Source organism: Anas platyrhynchos, chromosome 3 (genome assembly GCF_047663525.1).
Source record: "Anas platyrhynchos isolate ZD024472 breed Pekin duck chromosome 3, IASCAAS_PekinDuck_T2T, whole genome shotgun sequence".
NCBI classification, from domain to species: domain Eukaryota; kingdom Metazoa; phylum Chordata; class Aves; order Anseriformes; family Anatidae; genus Anas; species Anas platyrhynchos.
Window position 1 is genome coordinate 42,441,000 of NC_092589.1, and position 13,787 is coordinate 42,454,786.

The 13,787-nt window shown below is 36.9% G+C and overlaps 1 protein-coding gene across 16 annotated transcripts in view; it reads right to left on the minus strand.

Annotated features, from left to right (window-relative positions):
- EML4 (EMAP like 4) overlaps positions 1 to 13,787 on the minus strand; it is a 203,683-nt gene that overhangs the window by 69,739 nt on the left and 120,157 nt on the right. For 13 of the 16 annotated variants that reach the window (XM_038176040.2, XM_072035760.1, XM_072035761.1 and 10 more), the window contains one exon: positions 1,427 to 1,609. In XM_038176040.2, coding sequence (XP_038031968.1) covers positions 1,427 to 1,609 — 183 coding nt within the window. The remainder of the gene's footprint in view (positions 1 to 1,426; positions 1,610 to 13,787) is intronic. The other 3 variants (XM_072035759.1, XM_072035762.1, XM_072035758.1) reach the window with 1 other exon arrangement.

The window sequence follows — 13,787 nt, forward strand, 5'->3', positions numbered from 1 at the left end:
GGTCTTTATATTTGTATTTATGCAATTCCCAATTCCTCTGCATGTAAACAGGAAGAATAAGGTTCTATGTTGCATTCATTTTGCCCACAGTTTTCCACAGACATTTTCTTTTTGTCATAACAGACAGCAGACAGCAAAGATTGATTTAGCTGAAATACTTGCTTGAGCTTTATTTAAACGGAGTTAGACAAGGAAGTCTCAATCTTGATGAGACCAGAGATGCATATCAGGCAGATAAAGCTGCATTTATAAGCAGGGTTGACAACAGTCTACCATTTAGCAAGTAAGAGAGAATGGCAGGATTCAGAGCCCAAGCCAATTAAGTGTCATCACTTCCTTCCATCTGGCAGAGAGACTACAAAAACACTTAATTAAGGAATTTGATCTCCCTGCCACATCCAAAACAATTCAAACTTTCAGAATTTTCAGCTTTTGCATTTTCAACCTGTATAATGCAGCCACCCAAACAAACATATGCTCTGGAGTGTCAGTTCAGTGTTATGCTAGTGTTGGTGTAATGGGCGTACGTCAAGGCTGAAGTACAAGGGTTGAGCCCAGTGAATTCTGGGCTGCATGGTTTCATGGGGGTAAATGCATTTATGGTGAACTAGAACTGTGAATTATCTGAAATAAAACCTAACCTTTTATTTAAGCATAGGCCCAACATATGTCACGTCTGTACACAGCTGTAGTTCTCTCTCTCTATACACACAATTTTAAGTTGGAGTAAATCCCACTAACAATGAAAGTACTTCTCCAGAACAGAAAAGGAAACGCTCATGGAAAAAACATGACGCGTTCACACACATTTGTACAAATTAGTGCAAGCAGGATCTAGTTTCTTTACTTTTAAACAACCCCATATATTTCAAAGTTACAGTGTAAAGGTTAGCTGCTAGAGATACTGTTAAATGGATGTCCATTTCTTATAAGAAACCTACTGGTGTTCATCCTTGCAGATGAAGAAAAATAAACTAGAAACTTCAATTTATTCTTTTAATTAAGAATTGAGGAGCGGGGGAAATGTAGACTTTAATACAGCCCTTCAGCTGAATAACTTCTATATGAAGTCAAAGCTCAGACTTAGAGCTCCCTGTAAGCTTCAGAAAACGTTGGCAGCTTAAAGACCGCAGCTGTAAAGCAGTCCACTGTTTAAATTAAATGAACCTTTTTAGAAGAATTAAGGTAAATTTCCAGTGGCCATAAATACATATAAATGTTAGAAAATTGCAAAATTATTAAGCATATTTCAAATAGCTATTAGTCATATACTGCAAAGCCGACAATAAAAAAAATTACCCTGTTCCTCACAAAATATACTCGCTTTTTCAGATGACACAGAAAAGGGGGAAAAAAGTCACCAACAGAGAACATTCTAAATGATAACATTTTGACTCTAGAAAGAATTTACCAAATATGGGCTTACCCTTACTTGGTGCTGATTTTCTCACAGAAGCTACATGGTCTTCAGAGATAGCAAGGCGCCTTAGCACATCAGCCAATGCTGCTTTTAGGACAGTGATTTCATCTTCTTGCTGCTGAACTCTCAGCTCCAGGGCTGAAAGTCGGTCTTGGACATCGGATGTGCTTGCAGCTGAGATGCTGTCATCTGTATGGAGGGGAAAGAGAGTAGAAAGAGTTTTAACTGTTTTGTTCTAAACCAAAAGCCGTAGAAAGACACAGAATGAGTATGTCTGTCCCACCATTTTGAAGTACTGAAGATGAACAAATATGTTCAGGCAAAGAAGGAAAGGATATTATGTTAAATGTATCATATGAATGCTTCAAGAGAGAAGTGCAGCTAATCATTAACTTAGAAGGCTTAAGTAGCATGGTTCTACCACAGTCAGAAGAGGAAATTACTTTCTGTTAAAAGTGTAGAAGGAAAAACATGTAGAAGAAAGGCTGAAATCAAGTTTATTTACATAGCCAACTGAATTACCCCCAAATTATAAAATTGAGGTTAAATTTTGCAATATATTCTTTAAGAACTGTTCAAGAATTTTAAATGAGGTCTTTAGTTTTAAAGCAAGACATAAAATTATAAAAAAACATATCCATAGTTGAGCATACTAGTATTGCTAGCCATGATATAATTGCATCAAGTGACAATCTCAATTTAAATGGTCTAGATCTGAGTTCTTAACTCCAATTCTTTCTCTGTACTTTTTTTCACATCACCACCCTGCATGAGCCAAAAAATAAAAAATAAAAAAAAAAGAGAGAAATAGAGAGAGGGAAAAAAATGACATTATAACATTTGGCCTGACGTGAACAGAAAGTAAATACACTACAAAAAGGTTCCAAAAACTTATTTGGCCACACAGAGATAGATTAGCATTGAAGGCGCAATCCAGCCAAATCTATTCTTCAGTGGTAAAAAGGAAATTACAGCTTCTGCATATTCTTTGCTTTTGACAGTTCTTTGCATTACTTCTGCCAAGCCAAAATAACACATAACAGATTTTTATATTTGGCTGTTCCAATAAGTCGGAGTCCAACCACTAAAAAAGACCCATAAAAGAATATGTTGCTCAATCACAAAATACTGAATTCCTTATCCATCCTCACTTAGGCTTACTAGAACTCAGGATTCAACAGGTTTACAAAATTTTTTACAGCTTGAGTTCTGCAAAGAGACAGTATGAGTTCATATTTTATGAAACATATCCAAACAGAAAATTCACACATGAGGAAAAATAGCTGGATGTTATTACTGTCAATTTATAATCTAAATTTTAGTTCACTAATGTGATGAATACCTAACAAAGGAAAAAAAAAGTTATCATAAAGCCATAGCCTTAAAATTCTATTTTTGACTAAATTCCTTAATTAAATTCCTTTGAAATACTTATATAAGGGTATCACTCTTACAGTGAATGTTTCATAAGCAAATGAAACACAGGCCAAAATGGTTCAAATAATTAAATATGAAAGAGATTATGGATTTTAGTGACAGCTTTAAAGCAGAAAGCCTTCGTGTATGATAATCACTACTGAAGGAGCAAGAATTTAGCTAAGTGAAAAAAAATTACAATATTACTTTTACAACATGAAAAAAATCCCGTAAGGAATTAGTAAAACAAAGTAATAGTAGCAGTGAAATTAATTTGTAACTACTATTAAACCAGAAGGCATGGTTACAATTACACTGATATGACAACTCCTAAAGAAGACAGTTTTGCACAACAATTTAATTCACTATTTTGTTAAACTAGAAGCAGAAGTGCATTACTGCATGGCTAATACTGTATTCATTTACACTATTAAATAAGAACTGAAGGGAAATTAATAAGGTATGCAATCAGACTGAGATCCAGAAATAGTAAATCAGAACACCTCTGAACAAAATGTCTGTAGTATCACTGCCCACAACAACACCTCATCTATCCAGAAAAGGTCACTTTTTTACGAAGTTATTTTAATGACTCTAAAACCCAACCTATTCAGTTCTCTTTCTAGTATTTTAGAAATCCACACCAGTGACTGCTGTTCCAGGTTGGAAAGAACTGTGAAAGATTCTTATATTAAAAATCCCATTTTCAAAACATAAAAAAAGATCTCTTTTAAGGAGTTACTGGAGGTTCCACATGTACCTATACTGCATGTTAAAAGGAAGTAAATTTATGTAAATTTACTTCATAAAGTCAAGAAGAGTTTTGACTTTAGGGAAGTGGATTGAAAGAGGCACTATATAATTCATACTTCTATTGCAATCACAATATTAGCCTTTGTATAAATGCAGAGGACAAGCCAAAACGAACATTGGACCAAACAAAAACAATTATTTTCAAAGTAACTTTTATGATCTTTGCATCTCATCTTACACTACCAGCCGTCCAAACAAACACAGAAGTTTGACATCTCCTTAACGCTTTTTTCCTTTTTTGTCTGCCAAAGCTTTCAATTAATGAACTATTAAAAAGTCTTATTATGGATAAATTCCCAGGATCTTTAAATATGCAGCAGCTTACTGTAAAACATTTGTAAAAGGAGTGAGTAGCTCTCTGTAAACTGTGTCAAATCTTCATTTTAGAAACTAGATGTTATTGTGTCCCCTGCATGGAGCCCAAATAATAGTAATTACCAAACCATCCACTACTGGACTCAGTCTGGTAAGCATTGACAAAAGTGCTCTACTAGAGCTTCTTCCCCCCCGTCCCCCCCATTGACTACCAACATTTACTAGACTGCCTCTGCTAAACCCCAGGAAAGGGTTGCAGTAGATGTCTCCTGCAGTCCTCTAAGCCACAGCTATGCCACTCATTAGAAATCTCAAATGGGCACGGGAGAGCAAGTCTTCCTGCCCAGAAGGGTTAGCTGCAATGCTCTGACCTCCTCAACATAAAGTGGGATGGTGAAGTTGGCTGATTCCGGTCTCTGTAACCCATGCTATGGAGTCTCAGACCTTTAAGATGCACGGTGAGCTGAGGCAAAAGCACCCTCAAACCCAACTGCCTGTCAGAGGTTGCAGCTCTATAAATGGGGCATGAACAGGAAACCAAGATTAAGCCAGTTAGGTGACTCAAAAACTGGCAAAGCAACGTGCTTAACACGAGAAAAGAGGTTTTGCATCACTGGTGGCTGCTTTGCATTGCAAGGGGGCACATGAGACACGGCGACTGAAAGGAGAAGCTTGACAGCAGGTAGATCACTAGGAAATCAAGAATATTTTGGTTGATCAAGGATCACAGTCACACAATGGGAAGACATTTTGTTATCCTCTATCACTCTACAGAAGCAGCATATATTCTGAGTGATGACAATTACATATTACACTGGGAACTACGAGAGAACTAAAACAAATGATTCCCAACCCAAATACCTCATCCATGACAGCAAATACTCAACTGAACTCCAACATGCCCTTCTTGGCAGTGTCTTGAAAGTAAGTCAGTTAGGGATTAGCTTAAAAGAAGATGTCTTGAAAGTAAACACAACTGCAATCCTTGAGATCATTTTAACAAATCTGCACAATACATAACTATTTTTTTTTTTCAAAATACCTGGCTCTTGTGGATTTCTTCCTTCAAAAATGCATTCTTATAATCCAAAGAACTACTTCAAAAGAAATTTAAACAAAAAGCTTCCTCTAAGGGCATGCCATTCGCCTTTCAGAGGGGAAACAGCTCTTAATGAAAGTACAAAGACAGTCACAAGTGAAGTGTAAGTCCATCTCCTCCCTTTCTCTTCACCTACTCCTAAACATCTGGCCATTCCGTCGTGCTATATGGAGCATCTATCCAGACCTTCCATGAGCCACTCAGTTTACTAAATCAGAGGGAGATTTATTTATTCAAAGAAAGAAATTGAGTTAGGAAATAGAGCAAGAGACCTAGGTGGAATTGACTATTTATTTCAATTCATTCACTTCATTTTAAACAGGACTTTTCAGTCATCTGCCTATTTTTTGTAATAACAAAACAGAATTATTTCTGATGTGTCAGCCACACTTCCCAAGCTGTCCATGACCTATGCTCTCAAAAGAGCCAATGGAACAAGATCCATCGTGCAAAAAGCACCACCTGCAGTGCCTGCTGGTGAAAGTGAGGAGACGTCCACATAGATGTGGATGGAAGGTCCTTCCATGTTGAAAAGTGGTATAAGAGTACTAGAACCCAAAGACAGCAGATATATGCTAAGTCTAAACATACAGTACTGTAACTTGCAAAATAATAAGTCTTGTTGTTTTATCATAGCTCACTATCTTTTATTTTTATTTATTTATATATATATATACATTTTTTTACTTTTAGCCATTAAAACATTAATTCCTCCCCTCCTTTTGGAGTAAGCAATGATGTATCTCCCAGCATACTGAACAGATAAACAGGTCTAAAAGCCCCTTAGGCTTTCTCCAGGGACTTTGACAGAGGCATCCAATACGTCGTGATGACACTTAACAATACTCCCAGCCCACCTATCACTCCACTTTTCACATGTCACCAACCAGGCACGTGAGGATAGCAGCATTTGAAAGGTATTTCCCTTAATCACTAGCTGCCTAGGAGAAATCTGAACTCTCTACTATTTAAAATGTGTGTGCATACACATACACACACGCACATAGGTATATTACAACTGAACCATATATTCTGGGGCCCCTCAACAATTCCAGAGCATCCATTATCAATTCTCTCAGCCAATTCCTGCCAGCCTTGACTAAACGTAAGTAAGGGCTTGATTTTAGACATAAGCAACATTTTAGAAAAACAAATTCTACAAGCTCCAGCACATGGAAATTTAAACCACAGGATGGAAAATACTACATTTTATCCAATAAAACCACACAAACCACAGATATTTTTAAACCCCTGCCTGCCAAAGCACCCACACAGTTTTCTATGTTTTCCCCAGAGTGGTAAGAGTCTTTTATTACAGAAATGCAACCAAAATTACTTGCAGTAGCAGAAAGGTCTGGATCACAATTTCTGAAGATAACTGGCCCAGTAGAACCGTTCCTCACTAGACCTGTGATGTGCCCATGCATGTAGGACGGTACGTATTTGCACAGCCTGCAACCTTTATCCTGAAGGTCAGTGAATTATTTGACTCTAGCTGAGGGATTTATTTCCAGAGAGATAACTGACAAATTTGTTTTTCTTACCATGCTAATTGAAAGAAAATTTCTTCAAAGTCCTCTGCCACTTATTTTTCTTACACCTAGCTTATAAAAGGTGTGAAGATCCTGTTCTGAGTCTGTAATGCATAACTCTCTAAGAAAGGAAGAACTAGACTCTACAATATTTTGCTTGCAGTATCTCCTTCACCTCATCCAAATGTCAGTATACATACAAACTATCTTGATTTTGTAAAGGACGTGAGTCATGGAAGGAGCATGAGAAGAACTGGAACTAAAACACGCAACATAAATGTGGAAAATTAAGAAAGCTTGATATTAGTAACAGATACCTTATTCATTTCTAATGTGCCTCTGGAAGCTAGACCTGGTGGCATGGAAGCTCTAAGTTTTCCCTTGCTGTGAATGCAAGACCTTTAACACTCTTGATTACCCCACATATCTTTTCATTTGCTTTTCCTTGTTTCCCAATTTTTCCATTCAGAATTAAACAAACAAACAAACAAACAAAACCTGCTCAAATTCATTAGGAAATCTGTAGTTGTTACTGCAGACAAAGGTAAAAGGTGTTCCTTTACTTTCTTGTAGAACAATAATGCAGATGTTTTGAAATGGCTACAGATCATTGTCTGCAGACTAGTACCCATCTTGCAGCTTGCAAATGCATGGCATGTTAGTACTTCCAGTATGAGCTAAAACTGTTATTTTTCTCTTGCACAAACATTTATTCAGGTTCTCAGGAAGAAGCAGCATGTTGTCAGTCCCCACTCAACCAGCTGCACGAGTACTATCATATTAAGAAAACTGTCTTGTACAATTCACTGGATTATTTAACATTTCATAGTTCAATCTTAGTCCCCTCCATGCTAGTTAAAAAATAAATAAATAAATAAATAAATAAACAAAGTATTATTCTCCATTAGCCTTTCATAACTATTTTTAAACTAATGTCCACAGTAAGCTTATTTGTATAGATCCTACACAGAATCAGACCATAAAATTAAAGTGCAATGCCCAATGCCTTAAACATTAAAAATGATCATCTTAATGGGTAATCTGCATTTTTAATCATAAACAATATAATATATATAATATAATATAGATATAAAACATTTTTCACTTTAAAATACAGCAGTGCAATCCAACCTTTTAACTGAAGGACACAGAACTGGGTCTTAAAACCAAACCAATCCAAAAAAAACCCTTAGTCAAGGCTGAAAATCTAGACTGCATCGAAAAACCTCAGTGAAAACCCCAATAGGAATATGGTTTATACTTCTATGAATTTTTGCACGACTTTGATAAATGAAAACTGGCACATCTGGAATAGATCTCTATAGATCGGTATATATCATTACAAATTATCATACAATCCAAAACTCAAAAGAAAAAAAAAAAACAATAAAATAACATGTTATAAATGATAAAATTAAATCATCATAGCACTGCAATATGTTTTAAAACAATAATATACAAAGATATATAATTATGTATCTATAGTTAAGATATGTATCTATAGAAAGATATATATAACTATATATAACTATAATAAAGATATATATACTATAACTATAGTGGGCAAAGTTGCATTTGGACTTTTCTATTAAGCATGCTACATATGTATAATCCAAGTTTTGTCTGTAGATGTTCCACTAGAAGATTTTATCTGGGCATGAGTATTCCGCAATGCAATAGTTGCTACCGATCTTTACAATTTTCAACTGATTTACGATTTATTTGAAATGAGCTCATGTCTGAGAACTGCACTATTGCAACACTACACTGAAAAGAACATCACCTGTGTTCTGAGGCAATTGCATTTTAAAGAGCTGGTCTGACACATACAATGATCTACCTTTTCATCCCTAATAATTAGTTTTGCTTGTATGTGCTAAACATATTTTGTGTACACAGGCTTATATTATTTTTTTTTCTGACATGAAAAGACAAGGGAAAGATTAAAATACAATACAAAAAAAAAACCATAATAAAGTAATTTTGTAATAATAACAGACAGTATTATGATAAAAATATATTTGTAATAATCCAGTATATCTGCTGCTGTAAACAATAACTTTTAATACGGATAATCTAGAAATATATCAGCATGAAATTCACAGGGTGCAACTCCACCCATGCTGTATCTGACTAATCAGAGTGTTCAGCTTGCCTACGTTTGCAGTAACTGGTACTACTGACTGAGCACCCAAGTTTAACAAGAAACAGAGCAGACTTCGTACTTGCCAATGCTAACTTTGATAAGCGGACTGAGAAAACAGAACAAAGCCAACACCTGCACACACTTCTTATATTTGACATTGGTATCCACATTAATTACTTTAAGAAGCAGGTAATCATGCTGTCTCTCGTGTCCTTTCCCAATCTGCATAGTTCAGTTCGTATCAACTCCACCTCCATTAAGATGCATCTCAATAGTACGATCATTCACTGTGTTTTCACCATCCACTAATTAAAACACTTTTTTCCTAGTGTCAGTTAGCCCTTGATGCTCCTGACATTGTCCTGAAGCACAAGATCGTTCAATGCTCAGCCTTTGACCAACAGGACATGCCCATATCTTTTTTCAAAGAGTGTTTCTGCATAACAGACAAATGACCTCTAGACACCATATGTAAAATTCATGATGGCTACAGACACCTGTTTGGGATGCCCTGCATATCTCACTCAGACGCAATCTCAGTCACCCCAGGCTCTTTTTAGTATCTGGTGGCACCCTATTTTCACGTCATGGCAATACAAAGAGAGGCAGAGCATCTTCTGTTATCTAACACACACACTTGGAAGTTCACAGAGGACTTCTGCAATGAACTGCACTTGCCTTAGGAGTAACATTTAGTGCACAGACAATCACAGAATCATCCAGGTTGGAAAAGACCCTCAAGATCAGTATTCCTTTGCTGAAAACATTTCATATTACACTAGAAGTGTCAGCAATATTAACAATTGTGAACACTTCTGAGATAAAATCCTATTTAAAGAGTTATAAATTAGTAACTTTGCCAAGTAAATTGTTCAGGCTAAAAATGTCAGTGCCAGGAGCTCCTTTCCCTTATCCAGCTCTCACAGGCACCTCACACCCACAGCAATCAGGCTTTTGACATGCACAGGGCTGTCCTGCCTGCACACACCGACAAGCAAGCCTTCAGAGTTTCAAATTGGGCAATTACTTAATGAGAAAATTGAGTAATTAGCAGATGCTTTTGACCTTAATCTCATTTTAACTTCATCTGTTAAATGCAAGTATCAGCCCACACTGCATAAAGGTTAATTAACACTTGTAGGCTACTGAGACACTACCATAAGTCTGCAGCAAAGTCGGTGTTGAACTTCATGTCTTTCTTTGGAAAGCACGACTAAAAGCCTTGCCATAAAAATAACGTAGGGAGCCAAGTAAAGAAAATTAAAGCAACTCAAAATACAGAGCAACTGCATTTTAGGCAGACTTGTCTTTTCTGAGTATTGACTGACTTGGGGGAGACTAAGTAATTAAAGGCTGCACCTTACTACCCATATGATCCAGAAGACTAAAGACAGGCCTAAAGGGCTACCCCTACCGTGGCTTTTATGTTCAGTCTTTGACTTCCCACTCATAACCATTTTCTTTAAACATATTTCATTGCTGCATAAATCTTAAGATAGCAGCATTAATTGTCATTGATCTGGCTCAACGTGCCAAATGATATTGGCACTATCCAGGCTCAGATAGAAGCACCAGGATCCAAAGCAGCACACAGAGCAGGTCCAGCAAACATCCTGCAGAATTCACTGAGAAACAAGAGATCATCTGAAACACCATGGCTTCCAGGAGTACTTTGCCAACTCATTTACACAAAGCAGTACCCACCAGTTACCTGGAGGGCAAGGAAGTTGGTGTGAGGGGTTGGAAATGGTTAAAAAAAAAAAAAAAAAAAAAAGACCATTCATAGTAATCTCAAATTCTCTAACTCTCTCCCCATTGCCCCAGGCAACTTATATATCTTAAACTGTTCTTGTCACAGTGATGATGCTAATTGATGCTAATTCCTGTTTAGAACAATGTCTGTATATTTAGGTATGTTTTTGTAGAATTTAAATCTCAAGTCATACGGGTTACTGCCAACTTTCCAAGACAATTTATTTCATTAATGTGCAAATAAAATCCAGTTTGGAAAACCCTCAATCTTCACATTGCAACAACTCAGGCAAAATCCACCATTTACTGTAGTCAATCTCCTCTGCTGCAAAACATTTGCATTCAGTAGTACTCAACATAGTTTTGATAGGAAACTTATGGAAACCCTCTGAAATCTTAAATATTTATTGTTTATTCAGGCAACAAACTAATCTGAGTTTTTATTTGTGGCATGCTTTTAAAAAGTACATTTTTGCCCAGGAGTTATGTTTCTACTCTCTAAACTCACTGTGTTCTCATCAGTTGCGAGGTCTAATTTCAGAAGGAAAACAGAAAAGCACTGAAATCATTAAGTGAGATAACATCAGCCAAAGCAACATACCCTCTTCTTTGATGAATACAATTTATTTGTACCATGCAGGGTTTATTTGCAAAATGTTACTCATCTCAAATCATGAAACACACAGATGAATGATCTTCAGCTTCTGTTATCTAGGAATCGAGTTAGACATTTCAAATGGAAATGTCGGAACACTTCTGCAATTAGTTGTCCTGGATGCTCTATCACACTGCTCTATTTTCTTTCCCCCAGGAGTCATAAATAAGTATCTAACTGTACAAACAAAGTTTATTTGATCTCATTCTGTGCTATTCTAAGCCACTATCATAAATGTAACTATCCATCAGGTCAGGAAAAATAATGTCCTGGCCTATTTTATTAATTTCCTTTTCCAAATAAATATGTTTTTATTCATGCTGCACACTTATAAATTGGTGTTGTACAGGTTGTGCTTCTGCCAGTGGTTGCTTGTATTTTACACACAGTAGGATGTTATCTTGTAGGCTCAGTATTACTTTTACACAACAAGAATATTCTCCTAGTGGAATGATGGACATGTGTATAAAAATATCAATATTAGAGTACATGCACATTAAAGAGATTCATTTCCTGATATTGATATTAAAAACAGCATAACCCGTGCTATTCTTCACGTTTAAGGGAAAGCTACCCAAGCCCATCTTTTGTGGTACCATTTCAGGATCAAAATTCAACTTTGCAGTGAATACTCCCAGTACCATCCCTCCCCAAATCCACAATTAACCTCTTTCAGGTGGGTTCACTAGATGCCACGTTCTTCCTCGGCCACCAGCCCACTGTGACTCAGTTTTGGGCCGACAGCAGCCTCAGGGCTCCCCCTCACAAAATAACCCTTGCCCCTGCAGGGGACATGTTCCCTCTTGGTCTGCTGGGAAGAAGAGGATGCCATGAGGTTCAGTGCTCAGCAGATACATGTGTGCACCAGGGCCAGTGCACACATTGCTTATGTGACACAGCAATTTCGCATAAATGCAAAAATCTCTTTGGAAGGAGACTTATGAACTCATTGCATTATCTCAGTTTTTTGGTATTTCAAGTATATGAGTTCTTCCCACTTAATTCACAACTCCATGCAGCCACTGTTTTACTTCTCTATAAGAGAGATCATTGAGTAAAAGGCCAACTTTTTCTCTGACAAGCTAAAGCAACCTTGCAAAGTCATTGTTCTCCCTTACATTTTGTTATCCACAAGCTAAGGATGGTCATGCATTCATTTCCTTGTGAAGAAAATATGCTGTAATGAGACAGAAGTACTTCTGGATGAAGTATGTAATTGTAGTTGTAACCCACTGCTGCAACCAGGGGATACAACTTGATGGTTTTAAAATCTCTTTGTGTAGGTAAAAATAGACACAAGGTTTGCTTCTGATATGTTTTTTAAAGGTTCATTGGTTTTGGGTAGTGTGGGACTAGATCTCTCTAGTCGCGAGCTAGATCTAGCACAACACTTAGAGCAACAGGCACAAAATCCCATTTGGGTTACCTCCACTGAGATACCTCCCCAACTTCTGCACCTGCTTGCAGCTTTGCTTACTTGAGGTGCATCCAAACCACCATTATTTTTTTTTGTTTGTTTTTTAAGTGTTGAAAAAGACCTAAAACTCCTTCATACAGAGCAGTCCTGGTACAGACACCACTAAGCTATCTGCTCCAGTTCCAGGACAAAGCACAAGCTCTGTGACTCCCACGCAGCTAAGCTGCAAGGCAGTATCTGCAACCACTCACTGCACACTAATCATCATCTCTATTTCTGTTACTACAGAGGAGAAAGTATTGAGAAATAAAGGGATATGTCCATACTATGTGTCACAGAAAATACTTCAGACCAGACAGCAAGCAGAAATACTGCTTATACTGGTGTAACTTGATAACCACCCTCAAAAAAGGCAACAGATCATAAATACAATTTAAGAAGTGACTAGTTCTTTAGCTAAGCTCATTTGTTTCATTATGTTAGCAATTAATAGTCCCAGCGAAGCTCTGAGGTTAGCACCTCCTATAAACAAGGTGTGGGTGGAAAGCATTGCTCACATCTCTCCTGCTGCTGCAGCTGCTCCCACCTGATGTGAGACCTACTGCACAGTGATCAGACCTGCCATTCTGCAGCATGCGGGTCTGAGCGACTGCAAACGATACCAGGTATTGTTTGCCAAGGATATTCTTTTAAACAACTCTGACCACACATCTACCTTCAGGTGTTGCCATGTTTTCTTTAACAAGGACACCACAAACAATCACTTTCCACATACGCTCTAAACCTACGAACAAATAATATAGCAGTGAAATTAAGCTAATTTCATTCATGATGAGGAAGACTTCTAGAACAGAAGGACATATTCCTACATGTGTGTTTACACATATATTTTAGAAAGTTAAAGTTAGTTACACATAGCCTGCTTCCACAGAAACTAATACATGAAAATGAAGGCTGCTTCCCCAGAAACTAATAGATAAAAATGAAGCCAGCTTCAATGATGGTATCGGTTCCTAATCCTGGTATTATTAGGCCACAGCTGAAAAAGGATGTAGTAAACTGAACACCAGCAGGGAAAAATAAATAAATAAATAAGTAAAAATAAAAAACAGCCCCCCCCTCTAAAAATAATAGTAATAATAATAATTAAAAAAAAAAAAAAAAGATAAGGCCTTGTTTACTCTTGATTGAGAGCAAAATAAATAGAATTTCACATTTTTTC